The 27,082-nt window shown below is 37.6% G+C and overlaps 1 protein-coding gene across 3 annotated transcripts in view; it reads right to left on the bottom strand.

The window, feature by feature from the left end:
* The window catches only part of LOC109859274 (lachesin-like), a 106,687-nt gene that overhangs the window by 15,923 nt on the left and 63,682 nt on the right, over positions 1 to 27,082 (bottom strand). For 2 of the 3 annotated variants that reach the window (XM_020437365.1, XM_020437367.1), the window contains one exon: positions 7,727 to 7,887. In XM_020437365.1, coding sequence (XP_020292954.1) covers positions 7,727 to 7,887 — 161 coding nt within the window. The remainder of the gene's footprint in view (positions 1 to 7,726; positions 7,888 to 27,082) is intronic. The other variant, XM_020437368.1, reaches the window with a different exon arrangement.

Here is a 27,082-nt window from a genome sequence, read left to right as displayed (position 1 = left end):
TCTCTCTCTCTCTCTCTCTCTCTCACACACACACACACACACACACACACACACACATATTAACAACGCTAAATTGAATTCCGGTTATTGCCGCACCGCTCTGCAGACCGCTGATATATGCCATTAATTAAATCCATTTTTTTACGAATTATGATCAACGAGATAGAAAAAAAGAGCAGAAGAAAAGGAGAGAGGGTATAATCGCGACTGATCTTTTGCGTTTTCATGTCGATACACAATTTGACTTGTTGTTTATAACGTAAAATCCAAAGCTGTGCGTAAATACAAATGAACATTTATATAAGTGATTTTTTCATTTCAAATTTCCCAAAGTTTTATTTTTCAAAATCAAATATATCACATTGATAATATTACAGTGAGAACGCGACATTTAATGAAATTCGCATATAAATTATAAATTCCGACCGCGAAGGTTTAACACGTATTAATCGTAATTCCACCTTGTATCCTGACTTAAGCCAGTCATGAAAGAGGAAACTGCAGCGCAGAGAGAGTATCGCGAATATTCATTCTCTCTATTCCGATCTCCGCCACCCCTTTGCGCAGATATTATTGGCATGAAATTGAACCTGAACCACGTCGAATATCTGACCTTCCATCGCTCTGAAAGGATATTTATCAACCGACAAAGGAGTTCCTCCGCGGGTTCTTATCGATAACCCGCGAGCAGAATGTATAGACGGACGCATGGATGAAGGAGCATGGGTGAGGGGGTGGGACGCAGAAGGGCGCGAATGTTTGGTAGTGACGGCGCGAATATACCTCCACTTATAATATATTATGCCGGAGTGTATAAGCGCGCGACCCCCTTTCGGACGCTTCGCGACCCTCTGAAAGTGGCGAGCCACCCTCTTGGAAAAGAAGGGTGGAAAAGTCGCCACAAGCGACAAATGCTCAAAGCTCTCGAAACACTTACGCTGTATTACTCGATTTACTTGATGACGATAATTAATTGTTAACTGAAAAGGTAAGAATGAAGGACTTGAATTGTTTACATTTTATATATGATAATTTTTTAAAAAAAACAATGATGAAACTGTATTTCTTTCTCGAGTATAAGCAGCAGATTATGAAAAATAAACTCATTATTGGAGAGTGATGTATTGAAGTTTAATAAAATTTATTTTAAAACGATATGAAAAAAATATGAACACTAAAACTAGAATTTTTGAAGTGATAAAAGAATATATATATATTTATTCCGCATTCATATTGTTAAGTAAAGCCGATCATAAAACGGTTTCCTCACAGAATCTTTGCTTCACGGAATCCGGTGACAGAGTCTTCGCGAATGCACGATATCAAAATCGCTCTCGGAAGCGAGAAAAGGTATCCATAGCAACGCAAGAGGGATGATAATGTTGCGCCAGGACGGCTACGACAACTTGAAAATACGCACAATACGTCGCTGCTTCTACGTATTATACCTCGCGCATCCGAAAGTCAAAACTCAAAAGCCACGCGACTCTGAGATTCTCTGCCGCGTTCTCGAAAAATAGAAATCCTATATCTATCCTGTATATATAGCTAGAATAAAAAAATCGTTATTTTTCCACTTTCCTCTTTCGCGGGATATGCATTTTTGCTTCGCGTACATGTCTTTCCGATCAAGAAGATTAGAATACGAATTCCGTTATACGATACAATGACGAAGGCGAAAGATTTAAGTAAAAAGGGAAAGGGAGTGCGGAAAATCGAGAACTTAAAGAGTTTTTTTAGACTCTAAAAAAGCGAGATTATTCAAGGGCGCCTCGTGTCCTCGCATGGAAATGAGTGTCTCAACGCAAAGAACGCCCTCTTTACCTAATGCAGTTTCCTCCCGGTACTTTCAATGTACGACCTCTTTTTTCTCTCTTTCTCTCTCTCTCTCTCTCCCTCCAATTCTTTAAGAAAAAGCGCAAGAGAAGAACCCGCGAAGGAACAGACGGATAGATAGACGCAAAGAGATTCGGAGATGAGAAAGCGAGAGAGGGTGGCTAACCCTCCCTAGTCCGATATAATATCGCGTTACGTACACCTATTCCCCCTCTTTTCCCTCCCGGCCTTCAGATCTACGTTTCCTCCATTCTCGGTCCTCTTTCATATGCAAAACCGTCGTCGGCGCTCCATTGTGGTGCATTGTGGAATCGGGAGCCTCGGTCCAGTCTACTACCCCTCGTTTATTTCGCGCCACCTCCTTCACCCCTCTCTTCAGAACCCTTCTTCTTACCCTTTCCTCCTTGCTCATCCCTCGCGTTTTATTCCCTCGCTTTCGCGACGCCGTGTCACCCACTTACATAGTGCGACTCGTTCCTAAGTTTTTATTCTCTCGACTTTTGCTCGCGCAGAAATGCGGCTGTTCCCTTTTTCAGCTTGTAGAATAAATGGATAAACTCGCTAATTAGAAGTTCCGCGGCCTCTCTCCTTTTCCCGACCTTTATCGCGACGCGCGCTCCGTTGCGACTACTTCGACTTCTTTTACCCTCATCCCTTCATCGCCATCGCTTTGCGCTCAGAATTTCAGGTATTAACGCACTATTTTATAGTCTTTGTGTTCTTCACAACCTTCTTTTTTTTTTCACAACCATCTTTCCTTCTACGACTTTAACATCCTTACGATTTTCCGTCTTATCACTAATACATTCGTCGCGTTTTCTGCTTCTGATAAAAGAGATTAAGAGAGATTCTCAGTTTAATTTCGGATACTTCAAAGAACTTTTCTTCCTTCTTGTCTTTTTTTTTTTTTTTTTTTTTTTTTGAAAATGTCTTTGCAGTTAAGCAGTTATGTATTACTACAGTTAAATTGTTACATTATTACAGTTAAATTGTTTGATACGGGTATTCGCAATGTCTCGAAAAAAATTGACACCTGTCGATAATGATATACGAGCACTGTGACGTATATATAAACCTTATTTTTTTTCATCTTAATTATTTCTATCTCTTCATGGCATAGATAGCAAGTAGGACATTGTGATTATAAATTATTTTATTTTATTTCTATTGTATTTATTATTATTCCTTATTTCACTTGTAACGTGTCGCGCGAGAAATTGGAGCGCAGTGGCCGAGAACGCGATAACAGCGGGTTAAATGTCAGAATTTATGGCGACGCGACGTCGAGTGCCGCGACTCGGCACGGCACGCTCGACGGTACAGCGAAACGCACTCATCCGCGCAGCCGCGTGCGCGGAATTCGAACGATTAACCGATCCGCGTGACACGCACGTTTCGGACGAGATTACTCGCTCTGGCGTACGGTTCCTGACACATATATCGGGTGACACGAATAAAACGCCACTAAAACCTAAACGCGATTTCTATCGCCTCTGATCTAAACCCTAAACGTCGTCGAGAGTTATACACGCTTATATCTCGCTTATCTGTCTAGATTAATGCTTACTGGCAAAAACATGCTCATGCAACCTCCGTTTACGTACTCTCCGTATGATCATATATTCATGCATCAATTTGTTTTCTTTTTTTGTGGCATGCCTCTCGCATATATAGACAGAAATTCAGTGATTCGCTGCTAAGAACGTAATTCACAGCACGTGATTTCGTCCCCTTCAAATTCTCAGCAAATTACTGAGGACGCATAACACGTTCGAACACTGTGCATCTCAAATCTTTCTCCAGTGCAGTTTGCATCAATATATCTCATCTCGCACGAAACATTCAAACCTCAAGTGCGTTTACGTATGCATTGTAAACAGACACATGTGCAAAGAGAAACTGTGCATTCTGTGGACAAAGCCGATGTGCACCTGAATGTTTTCGTATTGGGAGTGACGAGCACTCAAAAGTTTTGCGTCACGTCTCACTTACGGAGTAGTTTTTTTTTTTATAGATACAAAAAAATAATCTTGAAAAATGTGCTCGACCGGCACGAGTGTGCTTCAAAAGCTAACGGAGGCAATTAACATCCTCCTTATATATATATATTTATATAGTTATCGGTTTTATCACCAAATACATGTAATAATTTGTGTTTCATACTCATTCTTATCAATATCTTTTGAACTCTTCTTCTTCAGGTTTTCGGTATGCTGTTATTCAATGAGGCAACAGAATCCATCGACTAGTACATGCTAAATATATGTTATAAAACAAAAATCAGATAATTTCTAAAGAAAATTAAAATTGTGATTTCAAAAAAAATTTTTCAAACATAATATAACATCTCTAAAAAAATTATGAGTTGATAAATTATTGTTATTAAAACCTAAAACCACAAAGTTATGTAAAAAAAGTAAAATAACCACTAAAATAACACGTATCTCTCTCGAATATAAATCCGATATTAATCCAAGTTACCTCTCTATTAATATTATTTCTGATATATACCAAACGGAATCGCACAATGAAAGCGCGTATAAATTTTTAAACATATATTTATATTTTCCTTTTATTTCGAATTAATTTTTTATTCGAAAATACCTTTATATCAGATGTATCTTTAGTTTGCATTACAAAATCAATAAAAATCTTATAATTGGTGGTAAAATGATTGTTGCAAAAAATAACTCTGTGGTTAAAAAGTGTCAAATCTAAAGTTTTTTCTAGAATAGAGAACACCTGAAAAATAAACGTTAATAACAAAATTAAAACTATAAATAATATAAATAAAATAAATAATATAAATAATATAAATAATATAAATAAAATATAAATAAAATATAAATAAAATATAAATAAAAAACTTAAGAAAATGCTGTCAGAAGATAAAGATAATGCATGCGTGTGTATGTGTGTGCGTGTGGATGCTGTTGCCTTGAAAATTGATCGAGCTACAGACTTTGGTTTTCCAGCGGGTGTGATTAAGCGTGGAAGCTTAAATCTATATTAAGCAAAAAAGCCTAATAAATAGTACTAAGTTCGAACATCCTCGCTGTAGGCTCGGACTCGCGTTTGCTGATTCGCGAATCCGCTTAGTGCAGGGCATTCAAGTTGTAAGCAGTGTCTTGGCGCTCGTTGCGCGTTTAATGTTGATTTGAAATCTTCTGTCGTTCCCGGTTCAAATAAATGAGGAGTGAAATTCAGCGGAGAAGTTGGCAGCGCCCATCTTCAAGACTTACTTGTAGCAAGGCTCTTTGTACTGCCAGATAATTATCCGGAAATGGAAAAGTAAAGTTTACACTCGCGCACGTTGTTTAAATGCGAATAGAAATATATCAATTTGATAAATGTGAAATTTACTTTCACAAATTTCAAATCAATTAAATTGTTTCGATCAATACACGAAACATACTAGTATTTATACCAATTATTTTGTATTGTTAACAATTTTGTAAGCGTGGAACGTTACTCTTAATGATCGGAATCGAGCTGTGGATTAATCAAATGGGTTAGCGGCACGTGAACGGGTTTGTTGTTCATCGATTGCGATGATAAGTTGTGCACAAACGTGTCTACGAATTTACCATTGCGAACAGTGCACAAAAACACAGTACCGTACAGTTTGTTTGTTTGTTTTTTTTTTTTTTTTTTTTTTTTGCACGATCAATAGGCACACACATAATACTGCGAATTGTTGGTGTTTTTTGTTTTTAATTTAAAAGCAATTGAAGGTGATCAATGTCATTGTTGAAAATTACCAAAATTGTTTCAAAATTCTCACTATTTTCATTCCGACAATCTCTTTTTACTGCGTTTGGAGACAGATTTTGGAAAATGTTTTCCTCTTTAAAAATATCTGAAATACATTTCTTCAAATGAATATCTTATTCGCGAAGCGAATACCGAAGACTCGCGAAAATTAATTATAAATCTGCTAAGAGCTAAAATTGTTCTTTTTTTTTCATGGAATTCCATATGCTTAATAATGTTAAAGAGTGGAGGAAAGAAAATGAAACTTGCGATGACCCCCTTATTAGAAAAGAGCGTAAACTTGGAACGGAGAGAATTGTCCAAGCGTGCTATAAGAAAGAAGTTGAACGCGAACGAGCGCATTGCCGGAAGTAATCGCATCTCCCAACAAGTTATAAACTCTGACAGTGCCAAGTTTAATTAAAACCTACGAGGGTCGCGCGCACGCACCGATGTGCTCGGCGCCGAAAATTTCCTTCCACAATAAAAATTCTCTTTATTTAGAGCAGAGAGAAGGGGGAGAAAGAAAATCTCTTTCTCTCGGTTATCGAGAAGTTATCGATTCAACAAGTGGAGCCGGAAAGTGCTTAATACGCGCTACTTGGGCGATATGTACTCGCGCGAAATTAATTTTGCTACATATAGCTGCGGCACGTTCTGCCTTGATCAATCTTCCTCTCATTGGCGGCAATCGCACGAAAGTATAAAGCCGAACTTACATAATTACGCGGTTCTGAATTCTCTAAAAGGGATGATCCGAAAAAGACCTTAGCAACGTTATTCGAGCAGCTTATTTCTATCGCGCGATACAATTCGTTAATAGTATGTAAATTAAATTGCTCGGAAATTTAACATAAATTGTTATAGAATGTTGCCATCGAAATTATATAAAATTAAATTAAGACTGAAGATACATTCAAAAAACTTTTGCGTTTATGAAGTAATTACTATTTGATACGAGAGGAAGATATATTTGGTTGCTTAACGCAACTTGCGCGGCAAAGTTTTCCGCGGCAACAACTTTGCTTCTCTCGCCAAGTTGATATTTATATTAATTATAACAAAACGTGTTCTTCGTGCTCACCTAAGTACTTTTGCGAACAATAAAGTCTTCCAAAGTTTCTTTCTCCGCCGACTGACGAAAGAATTAAAATTGAAATTATATAGAAAGTATGTATCTACGAAATATTAACCGGACAAAGCGATATTCGTGATTTATATACTGTTGGACAACAAATTCGTCAAATACGCCAATATATCGAACGTGATTTTCTGCAACGTGCTTCATGGAAATAGGAGTCGGCAATGTGCCCGGAAGCCATTGTTGGAAAAAAACAATAGCTGCACAACGATAGATCGGCTTTTTTGCATCTATTCAGCCTCCCTCGCGATTCCAATTCTTTTCAGAAAAGGGACAAAGGTGGAGACCGATCGGTCGATTGGAATAAATTCCATCTCGCTATACGACGCGTTAATATTGATAACATCGATCTGTTTTGCGTTTCAAATCGTCTCTCAAACGCGCGTAACGCGTATTAGGAGAAAATATATAACCTACGATGTTAACTTTCACAATACACGAGAGACACAAATTTGTCTCTTATATTCGCGACATAAAATCGCGACACACAATTCGAAGGGAAAGAGACACGTTTGAGATTCGTTAGTGATTAGAAGATGATAATGACAACGACGATATATATATATATATCTTTTTTCGATATATGCGCGAAGACATTGTTAACCGTTTCTCGAATAACGGGGAAATGTCTCTTTGATGAGAGTTATCTATATTTCTGGACGTGTGAGCACGAGAATACGAGAAGAGAACGAAGTAGAGAACATGAAGAGACTATGAAAATTCGGTTGCCGCGTCGTAGTCAGCTGATAGATGAAAATGGATGTCAGAGATGGTTGGCGATGATGGCTGCTCTGCGACTGAGTTAATATATATAATGTATATAATTCTCTTTTTTTTATAGCTGGCGGTAGTGCAGTTAAATGCAGTGCTGTGAAGTGCAGGCACGCGCGCATATATAGGTGGTGCAGTAGTAGTAGTAGTAGAGACAGTAGTAGGAGGTAGATAAGGTAGTAGAGTCCATTACAGGCGGACACACGTTAATGGTAAAATAGTTACCCGGGCCTTGGTGCTGCCAGAGTGATCTCCGCTCGCGGAGGAGGAAGGACTCACCCGGTATCCACCGAGGTTGTTCACCACACAGGTGAAGGTAGCGTCTCGACCCTGCGGGATCGTTACGTTCTCCAGCGGGTACGCAAAGTCTGGTTCTAGTCCCGTCACTGAAACAAACAATACATTTCAATGTCAGTCCAGTATAATTATTCTCTCGGTTTCAGTTTCTCTTTCTCTCTCACTCTCTATCTCTGTTTGCTTGGTTATAGAGCATTTCTTGATGTGCAACAAGTAATTATCTTACAGAAGAGATATATTTAAGCAAAGATAAGAAAATTAGAGTGATGATTTAATTATATGTGTTATATAAAAAATATCTATATATATACATACATAAATTTAAATGTCACTTAAATGCAATGTTAAAATTGCTTCGGAAAATTGCAGTAGTTTTGCGAAAAATATCTCGCTTTTATGTACTGGACCGAGATATTTTATGTTGCGTTATATATTCATGGAAAAAAACGAGCCTTTGTGAAAGTTTGGCGTTATGGAGCATCCATACAGCTATCTCATAACAGGAACTATCGTGCTTCAAGCGTAAATGTCTAAGTATAACACTGGATTTTTAGTGGATCGCTCAAAAGTGACAAACAGGCGGGAGGTCAAACTTTCGAGGCAATTTTTTCATTTTTACAAGCTATTTGTAAATTTTAGATAGAAAAGCCTGTTAAAAACAGGCATTTTTATTATTTAGAAATATTTTAACAAATATATTATATAATACATTGTTACTATTAATGTTAATAGTAATAAATGAAGATTAATGTTAACAGTAATAATGAAGATACTTTTAAGTTGTACGTATACAAACTACGCAATTTTCTTTAACTTTTTTTTTCTGTCAAACTACTAATTGCTGTCAAATCACTGTGTTAACAATGTTAACTTAACATATTCTGCGCGTTGACATAAAATTAATTTGTGGAATAGAAATAGTTGGTTAATGAAATCCCACTGAGGTGCATGTATTTTAGAGGTTGCAACGATTCAAATCGATAGCAGTTAGTCGGTTTACAATGTAAAAGTAATCAACGTGAAATTAACACCTGTCGCATGTAACACAGTTTCCCAGAGAACTTTATCTCGGGCTATATATTTCGTCAGTAAACGAGACAGTAAAATCACCGAAAATTTCGCTTGCCCTACCTAAAATAGCGCGTACATCAATGTTTTTAAATGCACTTCTCACATATACGTTTGTAATATTTTTAGAAAAAGTATTTCTCGTTAGATATTAGAACACAACTGCAACGCGACATTTTTAATATGCAATGCGAAATTATTTTTTAACCGTCTATCTTTCTGTACAATAATCCAATGTAAAATATGTATACGTGTGTAAATAATATTTTATTCAGTCATTCCTTGACGGAAAAAGATTATTATAAAACTGTATAAAAAGGTTACTAACATTTTATACAGTAAAATTAGAGAATTTCTTTCAAAAGAGAAATGACAATACACAAGCATAATACAAAAAATTGGCAAGCTACGTGATGGAAATTTCATCGACTACATTTTTTTCTCGTATAACGCGGTTGGAGGACAATCACTGCTGTAGCAGGATTTAATATTGGAAATTGAATCTCTATTACTTTTAGCACTTATCTTTGAACGAATTTGCACGATTTTCCTACAGTATTCGCAAATTCCATAACTACAGTTTTGAGAAATTGGAACTTTTCTTGTACCGATATGTATATTTTAATATTAATCAATATCATTGTCTTGTTTGTCAAACACTTTCTTTTTTGTAAATATTATGTGAATAAATATGCAGTATTTGAAAAAATGTTAATTCTATTTTATCAGTGCGTATATTTAAATAGTAGTAAGAAAACGAGTCCCATGAAAGTCACCGACACAGAATTTGCCGACACTGTTTTCACCGACAACATTTCATCAACTTCAGATTTGACCGACAACGACCTTAATTGACAACAACTTTAACCGACAGTAACATTGATCGACAACATTATCCGTATAATATTCACTAGCAACGATGTACTATTTTATTGACTTCGCACTTTTCTTTTAATATAGTGGATGAAAGGAAGTGGGAGTTTCTTTTGCCCACGTTGCGATTGCCCACGCTAATATTGACCACGTTGCGATTGACCACGTCAAATTTATAACTTTCCATGCAAAGTGAGGGGGTACAAAAGGAGAGGCAAAGCCACCCCCCTGCCTACACGAACAAAAAGAACAAAACATTGCAATGCGTGGTCAATCGCAACGTGGTCAATATCAACGTGGGCAAAAGCAACGCGTGGGCAATCGCAACGTGGGCAATATCAACGTGAGCAAAAGATTCTCTCACACCCTTCCATCCATTATATCAAAAGAAAAAGTGCAAAGTCAATAAAATAATACATCGTTGCCAGTGAATATTATACGGATAATGTTGTCGATCAATGTTACTGTTGATTAAAGTTGTTGTCGATTAAAGTCGTTGTCGGTTAAAGTTGTTATCGATTAAAGTCGTTGTCGGTCAAATCTGAAGTCAATGAAATGTTGTCGGTGAAAACAGTGTCGGCAAATTCTGTGTGTCGATAAATTTCATTTTACTCTAAGAAAACAAAGATAAAAGAAAAATATTTCTTTTCTGTAAAAAAAAAAAAAAAATCAAAAGAAATAATGAAAAAGATTTCTGGCAATAAAATCGCTTTGCGGTATTTGCTTATATTTTTGTTTTTCTATATTTTGATTGTTTGCATTGTTTATAGATAGCTTTATTCAGTTTACAAAGGAAAGTTGGAACATTATACGTTGTAATATATCGTATGACCATTATGTAATTGCAGCTGCAACGCGCGGAAGAAGCGCTTATAGAGATAAAGAGAGATTCAATATGATGCTCGTCTGTAGAACGATACAAAGAAACTGACTTACGAGCAAAGTTCGCTCGTCTCTCCGAAGAAGCTTCACGTATTGAATTTAAATTCTCGCCTGGCGATAAAGAGAGAGAGAAAGAGAGAGAGAAAGAGAGAGAGAGAGAGAGAGAGAGAGAGAGAGAGAGAGAGAACGGGAGAGAGCTAGTATCGTCTAATGTAACTTGGTTATGTGAATTTTATGAGGCCAAATGGAAGGTGGGAAAAACGTGTCTTATGAAAGTTGCTGATCGATTTATCTGACGTCCTCGCAGTGACAGACACGACTAAAAATGGCTTCGCGATATTTGCACGTCAAAAATGCCACCGATATTTTGCCGCCGATATATATATCTTACAATGATAAAAGTATATTCTTTTTTATTTAGCAATAGCTATTGTTTTTTTTTTTTTAATTTTATTCGTAATATTTTATTATTTGTTCAATATCTAAGGTAATCGTGAAATTATGATCTCAACTACATGTTTGGATGTGTTATCGCGTGTATGTTATTTTAATCAAATCCTCCGAAAAATATCACTTTCTCTCATGTTATTCGCTGCAACGCGATGTGCAATTACACATTTTCGAATCACTGTTGTAAATATGATTAATCCATCTCGTATCTCCCGAATGCGCAAAAGAAACGAATTGAAATGAAATAAATTATATTTTCACGGGTGTTGAAAGCTGAACAAAATAAAATATTTTATACCGCGCATTACATTTACAACTGTGACATTAATACAATTGGTTATGCGATACGCGCGCGCTGTAATTCGTCCCGGTATGGTGGCATACATACACACAGTGTGTGGAATGCTATGCTTTAAAGAAAATGGCTTTTCCTCCTGAGGGATAAATTTTACAGTCGCGCGGTACTGTGACGAAGATGTAGGACATATCGCGGTGTGCCGAGAGAAGCCGGCAACTTCAGCCGGCTAAATTTTACGAGGATATTTGAAGAGTGACACACGTGTACACATAAACAGCGAGTAATTCGGCACGTTTGCAAAACATATCGCAAAATTTCTGCTCATGCTAAACATTCGCTGGCAACCGAATAAATGAAAACCAATAGAATTACCATGTCACTGCGTGATGTGGTAAATATTATAAGACCATTTCTCACTATGTACACATAATGGCAAGTCTTTGACGTGTTGAAATATTTCATTTTCATATTTTCATTCACTGGCACGCCGATCGTTTTCACTACGCAAATTATACAAATCCTTTCTGCTTTAAATTATATATTATTATTAATTCTCTGTATTTCATATTAACGCGAAATTGTTAAATGCAAGGTGCTATATATATTATTATTACACATGCAAATGTGTATATTTTTTTTAATGTATAATTAAATATTAAGTATATAAATTTATGCATACATAATTGTGCACTTTATGATGTAGATATGTAGTAAAATCTGTTTCTAACGGACTCTTTTTATTAAACCAAAATTTGTCTTCTAATAATTTGTCTTCACATAAATGTTTTCAGATCTCGTGACTTTAATGCGAATAATATAATTTTTTAATGTAAATAAATGAAGAAAGTATATTTACGTACGTATGGCCCTCGTTGAATTGTGTTATAGTACGCACTTTCATTAAACGAAACCTAACTTTGGCGGGAAATTTTCCCGGTCTCTTGCGTTTCCGCGATGACAGATTTTACTGTATTATGTATAAATATAGATAAATATTGTACACACATATACACGGTGAGATAATCATTAAAAGTAATTAAATATCGAATATCGAATTAACGTAATCAATACTATTGAACTATAAATAACATTAATCCAGTCTTAAAATAGAACCTACAATGCGAATCCATTGCAAATCGTGGCACTTATGGGCATAAAGCAATTAAATTAGTGGAGCGTCGCGCCGAAACGCTTGCACTTTATGCGGAGTAACGGCTTCGCATAAATTGTCCTCGCCTACAAAGGACAGTGCAAAGTAATGCCACTTAATTCCCTCACCTCGTTTTACAATAAAACCGTTGCTATCCTACAAAAGCGCGGTGCAAGGTTTGAACGTGTAATGTTCGTTTATCTTCCATCACGCGTACAGCGACGACCAAATGCAAATTTTTGTTTACGCTCTGTCAGCGCTTTTATTGCGCAATTAGGATGCGTTTAGAAAGTTTCTTGCGCATCAACAAAATTGTTTTTTATAATTCATTTTATTTCAATATCTTGTCTACATATATTCTTCCTCCTAAAATAGAAAATTTTTTCCCCTAAATATTCTTCCCTAAACTTATGATCGCTATATCGACATCGAGAATCTCATAATTTACCGTTTCGCGGTACGTCGTATCAATGACGGAAAAGTATTTCAGAAGTTACGAGCTTCGAACTCGTTCCGAGCTCTGCGCGCACTGTCGCAAAAGATACGGAACACGGGGTAAATGCGAGAGATCCAAAAAAACGCAAAAAAGTGCGACGCGCATTGCTCCTACTCAATTAAGAAGTTTTGCACGACAGAAATTTTTCCTATAAAGTCCGTATTTTGCGAACGTTTCGAGCTTATCTGCTGCGAATGTCACCGACGTATCGAAGCGCGTTCCGTGATAAAAGTGCGCTATCGACGCTTACGGCTGAAGGGTTACACAGGAGTTGAGAAGGGTTTGAATTTTGAAAGAAGAGCGGGGAGAAAGGGACCGAACAGATTCAGAAAATTCGCGTTCGGTTACGAGTTTTGCGACGCAAGAGATATTTTATTATCCTATCCGTTTCTTGTTACGCTTTAACGTAACACGAGCGCGCGCGCGCTCAGACGCGGCTCAGGGATATCCGTTTTGCGATCGTCTTCCACATTTACGCAACAATAAATACGATCCTGACATACGGAAACTTTCTGCACGGCAAAAGTTTCACACACGCCCAACGAAAATGGATGACGTTTGCGCGCGATGCATTCACATGCGCTAAAATTGCGCGACGTGACTGATATGAGAATGCGTACGGCATGTATCAGCAGTCTTATTTTTCCTTTGGGTGAAGATTTCCTGCGCCGCGCGAATTTTTCGCTTTAACAAATTTTCGACCTTAAAACGCTACAGGTGTACAATCCGAGATAAAACACGATGGTAAAAAGTAAAGGCATAATGAAGGTAAAAAACTTATAACCGACTACAGATCGTAATGGCGAACGTTAACGACCGTACGATAAACTATTGAAGACAGAAACTTAGAATTGCGAGGAAACACGCGACTTTAGATCTCTTACGTAGAACTGATCTCGGTCGATAGCGACCGCGATAATCTATCAAGGTGAGTCTACACGAGAAGCGCGAGAAAGTTTTGCACTTTACAACGGGAAGTGCAATATAAATGACAGGAAACGTGTCGCAAGAGGTTTATGTTGAAAAAAGTTAACGAATTTATCGTAAACAATGTACAAGAAGTATAAATAAAAAATAATAGATAAACAGTCACATTCATTAGTTGAATAACGGAAGTCACGATCTGTGTTAAAAATATCGTGCGACGTTGCATAATAAACTTGTGTGTAACATGCAAGAGGAAAAGTAGCATAATTAGATTTAAATTGCCAATAAAAAAGAAAAGTTAATTACCTGATGCAGAGAAGTGATAGTTAATCAATACGTCGTTTACTCAAATATAGTTGCTATAATTACATAAGTATGCGCTAGAATAGCTCTTGTTTACTCTTGATGAAAATGTTTTTCTGAATTATCTTCGCGGCATCTCCGAGGATAATTCCAATTGCTACAAAAATAATCTGTGTTATAATCCGATCAAATAAGAGGAAACGAAGCTCCTGGGCCGTTACGAAGAAAAGTAATAGATGTACCTATTTCTGACTCAAATCTTTGTTTAATGTGTTTTTCTATATACGATCAAAATAAGTTGAAAGAAAGATAATTAAAAAATCGATTTATTATGCATTTAAATAATATTTTTAATGTTTAAAAATCCAGGAGCTTTTTTTTCGGTTGAACTTTTTCACAGATTATTTTTTAGCAATCGGAACTATTCTAGAAGGTGCCGCGAAAAAATGCAAAAGTGGAAAATAAGAATCCATTCTAGTACGCACATTTATTTATCTCACCAAGAAAAAAAAATCCGTATTTACGTAGAAAACAAGAAAAATTATAGCCTCGAGCTACTCTAACATGCGATATGCAACATTCAGTGTGGAAGAGTTTTCCGGCTGCAGCTAAACTAACCATAAATTTGATTCTCACAGTTTAACGTAAAACACATGCTCGCATGCGTCAGGAGATTTTCGCAAAATGCGAATTACATGAAATTTTATTACAGGTTATTATACATATTAGCATATTCCGCGGAATGTCGCGCGCGAGAACATTACATATTATAATAATAGACAAAATGTTATTATTACTGGCACAAATAATGACATAAAAACGCGAAAGTTGAAATCTGTTTTAACACATGCTAAATTTTGTATTTTTTTTTTTTTTTTTTGTTTTTATAACCGAGTAACATAATATTTATATTTTGTTATTTTACTTTACATTATGCTTTGGTGTGTTTTCTATATTATTTTATTCGATAAAACCGCGCACGTACGCGCGCGACAAGACCGCGAAGAAAAACAAACGCGCGAAAAATGCGCGGATATGAAAAAGTTACAGAAAAATCTGTCATTAAAACACAACTCGCTCATTCTCTACGCAAGCTGACTTTGCGCGCTCTTCCGACTTTTAGTTCTCGCCCAAGTTTCGCTTTCCTATCGCTCGCCACACATTCGGTGTGTGAGCAAATTTCCCAAAGGAAACTGTCTTTCGAATTTGGCAGCCGCGAATTTCGGGTTTCGAAACCCCTTTAAAGGTTTCGCCTCTCTTCGCGTTCGACATAACGCAACTTTTTTCGCTTCTGATTTTACCTATGCGTACGTACGTTCGTTAACTCCCGCAGGATGCCGAGTGTGCCAAGAGTTGCGTAACGAATTTGCAGCGTTCGGATAAGAAAACTCGCATAAAATAAAAGGGAACGAGAGTGTAAGTGTCTGGAATATCGCGGCGTGAGCCAGGCGGCAGGAAGCGGGGGGTAGCAGACACCCCCGCTACCGGCACATTGCTCGCTGAATTTTACGAGGGTATTTACATGAACGCAATATTTTATGGGACACTTAATGCCAGGTCACGTTCTGTCCCTCACTGGCGAAGCGGTCGCCTATGAATCAAAGTGCGCTTTAAAGATTTCTTTCTCATCCCGCGATGCGGATAAGGAACCTCGGCTCGTGCCTCGTACGAAAGAATATCTTACGCGGCATCTCTCTACCCTATCTTATCTCGGACGGTTCTTCCTTCCCCTCACGTTCTCTCTCCCTCTCTTTCTCTTCTTTCCTTCCTTTCTTCCTTTCCATCACTCCGAACCAATAAACGGTCTTTATCCGCGTCGCGCGATGCCAGAAGAATTCCTCTATATCGACGAACGCGAGGAATCGCGAAAGCATAAACGACTGGATTCTTTACGCGAGTCTCATGTCGATGCGCGCGCGCCTCCCGTCCATTCGAAAAACACTCGCCTTTAAAGGCGCCGATAGCACGGGATTGCAGAATGCAACTTCGGAAATCAAGCGTACGATCGCCCAAGTACTGGTATCGATCTAAGTATATTCCAATTTTCTCTCTAATGTCGTGCACGTTAAGAGATAAAAAAGAAAATAAATAACTTTGTTAAAAATACATAGATACAGAGATACACATATCTGATTTGTTACGCGCGTTAAAAAAAGCTCTTTATAAAACTCCTTATAACTGCAGCTTGTTTCTACCACCTCTCGCGTTTCCTTTAATTCGCGACGGAACCCGAAGGAGAGAATGCAATTACTCTTCTAATCAATTTAGATAACTTACAGCGAAGCCGGCACGTAATTGTTAACGCGATTATCTGCGGCGCGACCGGAAAGTCGCAGAATAATGGACGGGCGGAGGATATACTGGGGGCGTCTCTTTTCGGAGTTGGTGTCGTCTCTCTTGCAAACGTACCTTCGTATAACCACCCCTCGAGACGGTTGTTCACCCTAGGTTCTGACCTGGCGTCGCGCCAATTCAGAACCGATACGCAAAGTAGCTTCAATACTGACGAGATTTCTGTATCACGAAGACGCGCACTCACCGTAACCTTTTCGCAATCTAATCCTGAATTAATCTTCGCCTCTCTTTCCTAGACGAGTTTGTATAGAAAAGACAAACAACAAATAATCGCCGACTATGTGAAATCATTGAGAAGAATCATATTAAAATTAATAGTTTTATTTTTACAATCCTATGAAAATTTCTGTTATTTTCGAGAAAAACAAATTTATCTTATTTTCTTTCACGACGAGTCGAAGAAAGGAAGACAAATTTAAGCATCCCTTGGTGAGCTACAACTGTTAAACGTCGTCGCCGTTGCAGTCGAGAACGCGCCCTTGCGTTTATTGCCCCGCGTTATTTTCGCTTCCAGACTTCTTGCTATCGGGGAGTTTCCACGGTGTATTTTCGCAATTAAAACTGAGAGGCGAGAGGAAAGCGCATCTGGTTTTGCCACGTTCTCTTTGGTCTCTTTTGGTCAAATTTAACGTCGGCTTTGGATCAAAACGTCTCGTCCAAACGTCTCGGTGTTTAACGCGCATTCGCGAAACACTGTAAGTAATTTGGCTATTAAAATCTATTAATATTTAAATATTTTTCTTTTTTTTATTATCTACACATCTGCTGATTATTGAGCAGATATATATGTTAAACGACTATTAAAACTTCGCGCGTTTGTCAACATGAATTTAGAATTAATTGATTAGCGAGTCTCCATAATTTTATCATTTTGTGTTGCTATCGATAATGCCAATATCATATCGATTTAAAAGATCTTTAAGTAAAAAATATAAACCGAAATGTTTGTTCAAATGTTCCATATAAACTAGTTTTCTACGTATTTCGCACGTATCTATATTTATTTATGTAATCATAATAATTTATGTAAACAAATATTTATGATACTGGTAGTTAATGACCGTTAATCACAAACATGTCTGGCCGGGGTCTGACTGATCGCCCTCTAACTACACGCGCAAGGCGCTTCCAAAAGGAAATAAGTTGAGCAAATGGGCCGTTTGCCGAGTTGCATTCAGCATCGTAGCCTTAGCCGAGAATTAACCCTCCGCTTTTATTGCTACGTACTCTCGTTTAGCTTCTTGCGATCGGAGTCCGAGGTGTGTGTTCGCATTTAACCTTTTCGTGTTGGTGCTGAATAAAGCTTTTTGCTTCCTCTCGGACGATTTCTCGTGCGCTCGCGTTGCACATTCGTATCTATTTTATCCGGGTGTTGCGTGACTTACTTGCACAGGTTTCTGTGTAAAGTCACTTCGGCTCGCGAAGATATCTTACGAACCAGGAGCTTCAGGTTCATCGTGATAACGTATAACGTAATAGTTTTCCAAAACAGAAGTTTTAAACAAATAAAAATATATTTTGTACACTCGATCATAATCCCTCAATTAAATTTGAAGATATCGACATCTGAAACGTGATATGTGTGTACATATATATTTCTTTTTACGTCTTATAAAAATCAGAAAACTTGTATATTTTACGACACCTTTCCCAAAACGAGTAATTTCAAGAAGTTTAAAACAAAGTTAGGTGATTAAAGGTCAGAGACGATTAAACATAACAATTTCAAGTCAATGCCTACGAATGGCCACGTTTGCAATTTAATGCCGTTACGTTGTACGAGATGAACAGAGTTGGTTTTCTTCGAGAACGAGAAGGAAGAAGATAGAAAGTAACTGGGTCGCGAGCTCCATTCTACAATCGCGTCCGACCTGTTTCTTGGAATGTGCCGTTGCGTTATTGCTTCGTTTCTCCCGACGACCGCGCGGGGCTGTTAAATTAAAGCCTTCTGGTATTATCCTAAAGATAGAAACGTGTTGACAAGTGTATACAACCGCTTCTGTAAATAACTCGTCGAAATTATGCGGCGAGATGCTATCTTTACTTATTCTTTAATGGAGTTTTAATCAAGGTGGAAAAAGTTATCCACTGCCGAGAAAACGCGGAAGCTCTGTGTGTAAAAGAGAGAGAAAGAGAGTTTTTTTTCGCGATGAAATATTACTTTTGTATTTACGCTTCCTACGAACGAGTAACTCGCGATTATGTATAAACCAGAATAATTATTATAGAAAACGATTAAATTTGTCAGAAGTTTTTTGTATCGAATATTAATCGTATCTGTACACATTCTCGGTGAAACAATCAACGTTCTCGACACATTATCGCGGCGAAAAAACTCGTGAAACGTTCAACGTTCATTTAGATACCACAAATCGTTTCTAATTACACAGAATGAGCATACGGAAACTCATATTGAAATTAATTTATGACCGTACGAGAGCAACTGCGTTTACTTTACAGAGAGAGAAGCGTGAAAATCCAATGGCAATATTTATTGCAATATTTGTTCAAGTTACTAATTTAACGGGCGTTAGAGGAAGCAAACTGTGCTGATTCATTTCCAAGTGTCATTTGCAGCGATAGTATTTTTCGATATTTTGATTCTGGCGAACGGCGAAATGAGCAAATTTGAAATGAACAAATGAATGTAAAATGGGGGACACAGCGATTGGTAGAATGCAATTTGTAACACACTTTGTGATGTAAAAGAAATCAATATTTAAATAGATCGGCTAAATCTATATTGAAACAATGAGCTTTGAATCAACACTTCTCGCGTGTCATATACATATATCTACTATTATTAAAACCAAAACTGGTGTTTAAATATCTTTTAGTCTCTGCAAGGTGTAAAATGAAAACGACAAACAAACACCGCTCTTTGGTGACGCGATATATATCTTTTTACGATTACGATTTTGCGGATTAAATATGCATGACGATATTGAGGCTCGTGGATTAGTCGGCGTGGACAAAAATGTAAACTATATTTTTAAACATAATCTCGCCGAAAAAGGCTTTCGACCGCTCCGCAGCGCACGCGAGAATAATAATGGGTAGTGCGCGATACGACGGAATTTCGGAAATCCACCGATGGAGTGAGATTAAAATTTAATCCGGTCGCGCGAATCCCATGTCGTCCAATTATACAAGCTTATATACGTACGCGAAGCGCTTTTTTAACATGGTAATGTAAAACGCACTGTCGCCGGGAAAGAGAGGAGCGAAAGAAAAATTCAGAAAAACTGTGCGAAGAGAGAGAGAGAGAGGGAAAGAGAAAGAAAGAGAAATAATTGAATAATTTATATAACTGAGGGATCTGTAAAATTTTACAATTAACTATATTATATTCATAAGTTCTCGCTAATTATTGGGAAAGGCAACGGTCAGATCTACGATCCTTGATTCACGAGCCATTCCCATTCGAGTCGGGCGAGTCTGTTTCTCTGGTAGTGGCACTCACGGGATAGTAGCGTGAAGTAGCGCGAGCAATGCGACGGTGAAGCGAAGTGGAGAAACGTTTGAAGAAGGATCGGAGCCCATTGGAGCGATGGTGTCGGCGACGATAGTTCGGGATCCCCGTGGGAGACGTCGAATAACACGTTTCTCGCTCACGACTCCTTACACTCGGGGACAGGACCCTGCTTGACCCGCGACCCCTTCTCGAGCGCGAGAGAGCGCTTTCCCATCTTCCTTCTACTCCAGTCGGACACTCGCCGCGTTTATACGACGGCCCCAATCGATGAACGTTTTTACTTCCACTTCTCTTCTGCTCCGTTTCATCCGACAATTATTATTATAAATGATTAAAAAAATAACTACAAATCTGATATACACTGTCACACCGTCGATCCTATCTATTTGATTCAACAGATCTTTTCTCTCATTTTTTCTTTCAAAAAACTACGCATTTTTTATCAATATTAAATTTATTATTTGTTAATTATTGATATTCAAAGTACTAAGTGTGTGCTAAGTGTCCACTTATAATCTAAGAGATAAATTTGTGACAAACTAGCGGCGTGACATCAAAATTATCTATGTATTTGCCTAAGGCAAGTGGAGAGGAGAAAGTGTGTCAATCAAAAGGCCCGCAGAAAATCCGCACGGGATTTGCCAGAAGTTAAAAGTGTGCTTGTGATCGAAGATATTCGGGTGGTATAAAGAACTTGATATGACAACCGGCAAAAAAAAAAAAACGACGACCGCGACAACCCACATGTAACAATATAACGTTTTTATTCCCCTTTCAAATGTAACCGGTTAACAGTTAACACACGCTTATACTCGTTACTTTTCGTCTCTGCGCGATCTACGTTCCCTCTCTTTATCAGATTTTTCATTCGCGTCACGCGCACGCTATCCAGCTTGAAAAGTTTTATCCGCGCTTTTAGCGACGATCGCGGACAGACGGATTTAGAGGCGGCGGCGGTGACGAGGTATTTTCAATTCGGACGGCTTCACCGTCCGTCGGTTGGCGTCGCTCGAGCGTACAAAGGGTCCCAGAAACAGTTGATTGGTTGTTTCGTCTTTCTTGTCAGAGTCGCGATACCGCGTGACAGGTTCGACCAACCAATCTGTTTCGCAATGTGCGGTCAACAGTTTCAGCGTGTTTCTCCTGCGGTAAAAGTGCACGATCTGAACAAAGTGCGTTTCAAGATTTTTGATGTTTTTTCCTCTCTGACTTTATTTCGTTTTTTTTTTTATTTCTTGTTTTTTTGTTCTATTTAATTTACAATATTTTTGTTTTATTGCACACTTGTGTCTTTGGTATTTTATTATTTCAAAATATGTAAAGAGGATTAGGTAATATTCAATATTGTGTTACACATTTCAGTGATAAATAGATAATTTGAAACTCTACTTCAGTAATTTATGCGAGTTTTGATGGACGTAATATTCTTTCGCAACAAAATCTGTTATTATCAGCAATTCAGTCGTAAATAAAGTCATCGAGTGTAACAAATCCATGCGGAAAGGCTTAAAGCGGGTAGTCGCGGATGAACAATTAATATTAATTCATGAGATCATTGTGTGATGTTTGCCTATTTATTTGAATTCAAACGAATCAGCGAATTTACATGAATTCGCACGATTCATTACACCGACAAATCACGTTCGAATCAAGATATAACAGATATAACAGATCAATATAATCAGAGTAAAAATATATTAATACCCGACCAAATGAAATTTATAAAAACTATTGACGTGTGTGATGTACTGTCGGATTAATTTGTCTACAATCTATAAATCCGCACCAGAACGTTCGGTATAAAATCGTACAGTTTTTATTTTGAAACAATTTTAGTTATTTTTTTACAAATATTCTCATAAATTATTGTGAAACAATCTTCAAATGAGTTTAAGAAAATTGAAATATTAATTTTTAATTAACAATATATTTCGATTTCAAAGTAAAAATTATTTAATTCCTCGAATTAATTAATTATGCTAATTACTTTATGCTAATATTTGCACATTGTCTCATCGATGGATACGCATAAATTGAACAAAAATTTCACGCTGTTATAACCAACGAAATAGTGTGTGTCTGATATGATTCTGACTGCTTTGTTTTCTCAACAAATGCGTGCTAAATGTTTTCCTACGATGATGAGAACGAGAAATATTATCAGTATACACAAAACGAGGTGTCACTCAACCACGAGTTCAAAAGCTTTGCTTTTCTTCGTTTTTCGAAACAATTACAAATATTTTCCACTAACAGACAGAGGTGTTAATTTACAGAATTTATTTTACATTCTCGTAGATCGATGAAGCGATTACTCTTTCGTCGTTCATTTCTTCTTTGTCTGTCTCCAACGCGAGTTTGAACGAGCGTGCATATATAAAAGCGATCATTCAAAGAATGTTGGCTAAAATAAAGCGCAGAAACTTGTATCAATACATGAAAGTTAATTGGAAGTCCACCAGTATTGACTGCTCGGCGATATTTCATTATAGCTTTAATGTGCCATGTACCGCGATGTTTTATCGCAACTCGTTTTATGTTCTGTTCCGATATTTTGCTCCGAGGAAATTATGTTTATCGAAGTTCACTGGACATATATGTGCATACAAACTGTCTGAAAGAGCTATTATATACATATGCAATTGTCGATGAAAAAGATCACGTTATAACAAATAAATGACATTTCAAATATAAAACTGTTTAATAGTGTCAATGATGTAATTTTGCCGCAAATTCAAATATTCGTAACATTTTACATTTCAAGAACAGTATCAATGCTCGCGGAGAACTTACTTTAGTAAAAAAAAAAAAAAAAAGACTGTTTCGCTCTTCATTGTTCAAAAACGATAAATAAAATACCCAATTTCAAGCGAGAGGCCGTGATTTATCTGGGGTGAAATTCTCGACTTAATCTGCTCGGCGTTCTTCGAGAAATTCTCTCCTGTTTTTCTTCGGGCACGTGAAGTAACGCGCCGAAGCGTACCCGAGGGAATTCCTCGCGCAGCTGAAATTAGCGGTCGAGCGCGACGGATGGTCATTGAAATTACGTGAACGTCCGTTTCCTTTTCGGGGACGTCCGGACGTGGCCCGCCGAGGAATCAGTCTCGACAGCGGAAATTCGACGAAAAGCAAACTCCCTGGTTTCCCTCAGGAAAAGGAGTGGATATTCTGTCTCCGGGAACGTAATTCTCGATATTCCTGCATATTCGTACGAGTATGTCGCGTTTTAAAACACTTGATATTCCATCGGAAACGTACAAACAATGAAATCAACGTGATTACATACGAAAAAAATACGATTATATATGCATATAAATGTGATAATATCATAAAATGTACCACTATAAAATATATTGTTAATATTATCACCTATCGCTCGCGCTGACAGGTTATTTGTTTTGATGCTTTCTGCGATAAATGCATGATACAAGCGTTTATTATTAATTTCGAAAAAGAAGAGAATTTATGTACGCGGCGGAATTCGCGTGAAAATCTTCCCTATACGTCTTACATTCATTTTACGCCACATACCCGTCGCATCTGGTGCTCTACACGTGTTTCTTCCCCAACAGGGTCGGCACGCGAGATGAAATTATACGATGTACAACCAAACGTAGCACACGTTGAGAGATACAACGCCGCAAACATAAGTTATGTATAGCTGTTTAAGGAGAGCAGAATGCTATTTTCGCAGCGATTCTCGCAACTGCGTGTTTTATTTTCATCTTTTTTTTTTTTTTTTTTAATCAAGTCTCTCTCGCCTTTAATCAGGGGGCGTATCTTGATTTTAAAATTTTCCCCACATCGAGAATGTTCCAAGAATATTTTATACGGCATTGCGAAATTCTTTTTTTTTTTATATTTACCGATATAGAAGAGAGTAAATTAAAGTGATAAACCACTCAATCTTCATTCCGCGTCGCAACCTATTAAAAAATCGTGATTTATTGTATGATTGTGTAATCAAGAATGAATCAACGGGATATTCTCAACAGATAGGAAGGAAGGATCAAGAGGATAAAGAAAAAGTCCGCGTTACCAACATGGTTTCTCTTCACGTCAGAAAGCATTAAAAAATAAAATCCCAAACTTTATCGCGTACAAGTTTCAGCTAAGCTCATTTCAAGTAGTGCATCTCAGCAACGCTTTATCCGGCACGACGGATTCGGTGAGTCGGTTTCATCGGAAACGTACGTTCGATTAACAGACTAAGCTTGCAAGCAATCGTGGACATGCTCGCGCGAGTCCCTCGGGAATGTCTACGTAGACTAGCCGACTCGGAACAGGTCGGAGATTAGATGGTGGGATCGGAAAAGCGATCGCGTGAACGTGTGTCCGGTTCGCCACGTGTATTTAACGCTACACACATGCATGAGCTCTCACACACTCGTACACACACTCACACGACCTATGTAGAGTGTAGGGAATAATCAGACGAAAGAGGGTTCCGACTTTCGATTGGGTGCGAGCAAACAGTTCGACTTTCGAATTCACCGTCTTGTGCCACGAATGTGTCCAGACGTGTCGTCCCTACGTGTCACTCTTCTCGATCCCTTGTTCTTCTCCTTTTCTTCCTTTCTGTTTTTTTTTCTTTCTTTCTTTATCTTACGTGTCTTAGAAATCTCTCCACACCTATCAGAATTTCTTCCACTATTCGAAATTCTTGTTCTCGTATACAGTTGTATCTCTCATACTCGCGCGTGTTTCCTCTCTTTGTTTTTTCAGTCTCTCCTGTTTCTCCTCACGTGTTTTCCACAATCCCTCAATTTGTCTTTTTCGATATCGAACTTATTGTTCAACAAATTTTTGTTTTTTTCTTTTGTTTTTTTCTATTTGCGCGTTCTTCTATAATACGTGTACTTGCCTTTTTTTTTACTTTTTTTCTTCCTTCTGTTTGTTTTCGAGTTTGGTTTTGAATTTTCCTCTGCTTCTTCTACTTATTTTTTTTTCTTTATCTTTCGATATATCCTCAGTTGCATCTTTCACGACTCTGTACTTTTGCCAAGCCTTTTTCCTTTTTATTTTTACCTCTCATTTGCCTCTTCCCGCGCGTCTTTCGAATCCGCTTTTCTGCGAGAACTCTTTATGTCTCTCGCTCTCTTTCACGCATCAGTCCCGCCCCTTTCTCAACATCTTCCTCCATGTCGTTTTATTTCCCCTTTTTTCCCCTACCACCTTCTCTCTAATTTCTCTCGCTGCTTCGCCGTCCTCGATTTACTTTGATCGCTCATAAAGAAAAATAACCGTAAAGACGTAATCGGCGCAACGGGCGAGGTAGAGCATTAAAGAGATTTCTCTGCGTGTAGCTTTTAGGAGAAAAAGGAAAGGAAGCGGTTTTAGAAGGGACAGAAGATGGCAATGAGAATTGTAAAGCTCGATCGTGCATGCAGACTGCAACGTGTAAATTTTACTGGACTCTTTATTTCCAACGCGAATCTTTATACAGGACGTTTGAGAGATGTAACTTGTGCTCTTTAATGAAAAGCAATATGCATACCTGAAATAACGTTAAAGTATTTTTGTTACGTTATTAATAATAATATTTGTATTATTTTTAAACTACCGAGTAAACACGTTTCTTTTTTATTAGTATAATTTTTTACGATATTTTTTACAATACGGTCATAATTATATGTACAATCAGATATGTATGGTTTTATTATACGTTTAAAACATCCGTTAATAGTATTCGTAGAGAGCTTACTCAAGATAAAAATGTCTAAAAAAAAGAGAAGAGGAAAAAGAGAGAAATAATTTTTAACTAAATATAACTGAATATAAATTTACCTAGTGTTTGAGCTGACATGTATAGAAATGATTTTAATTTAGATACGCGTCAGTTACATTCACGACTAGTTTTTTTTTTGTCGTATATTCTTTTGTTATTACTGCTGTTATTTCCATATATTTTTCCGTCTGCCGGCTTGCTATTCTTGCCTTCTTTCGCACGTAATCCTTTCGCCTGTCTTTCCAGAAGCTGTGCCTTCTTCATGTCACTCGTTTTCGTTGTTTTCTTTTCCCGTCGTGATCTCCTGCTTGCATCTCGAAGATGCTGATGAGGTCTTCCGTCCCGGCTTTCGATACCGTCTCGTTGTCGACCGGCTGCTTCGGTATACACAGCAAAATCAAGTGCTTCTTACCGCTGTAATACGTTCGCAAACGAATTGAGAAGCTCGAAACGCAATCCGCTGTTGTATCTTCAAGAGACTCGCAAAAAGTTTCCTACTTTGATCATTGGTTTTTGTTTTGTTTTGTTTTGTTTTGTTTTTTTTTACAACATTCCAGTTTAAATTTCGATTAAGCCACTTATTTCAAGTTTTTCTTTTTTTTTAAGTAAACTTTTATATTTCTTTAATAAATCAGAATATAATTTTCTGAAGAGATTGAAAGAATAGAAAAAAAATATTAAAAAATGATATTTAGAATAAAATTCTAATTTTCTTTCTTTCCATTCAATCTCTCTGGCGTCAATCAACTGTAGGCGTCGAAACAAACTCTCAAAATAAATTCGAGATGACATCTCCTTTCTTTCTCGATATATCGAGTTAGAAGGGAAGCGAAGTCGGTCGCGCTTACCGACGATATATTCTCACTTGAAGCATGTGAAATTTCTGCCTTCGGGGTTGCGTGTCGCTAACACACACGCATTGTGTGTGTCTTTCAATTCTTCTCTTTCTTCTTCTCGACGGCAAGTCAATGAATTTCTATCGATCGACGACGGAAACGGGTCGTGTCGATGATTCCGCGAGGTCTTCGTCACGGATCAATTCGCGTCGCACATTTGCGTTGGCAAACTTTAAACGCAAACGCGCGAATTTTGTACACCATTAACTATACAGGGTGTTTCAGAACTATGGGATCAAACTTCTAGGGGTTATTCAGTGCAACAGTAGAAAACATTTGAGTATAGGGACCCATGTCCGGAAAAGTGTCACTACCGCACTACGGCCCTAAGACGCGTTAAAATTTAGAAAGACGATGAATTGCCTAAATAGGATTTAATGCAT

Source organism: Pseudomyrmex gracilis, unplaced genomic scaffold (genome assembly GCF_002006095.1).
Source record: "Pseudomyrmex gracilis isolate BER0280 unplaced genomic scaffold, ASM200609v1 scaffold_254, whole genome shotgun sequence".
Lineage (NCBI taxonomy): Eukaryota > Metazoa > Arthropoda > Insecta > Hymenoptera > Formicidae > Pseudomyrmex > Pseudomyrmex gracilis.
The sequence above is the reverse complement of the archived record's forward strand: the minus strand, read 5'-3'. Positions and strand labels throughout refer to the sequence as shown.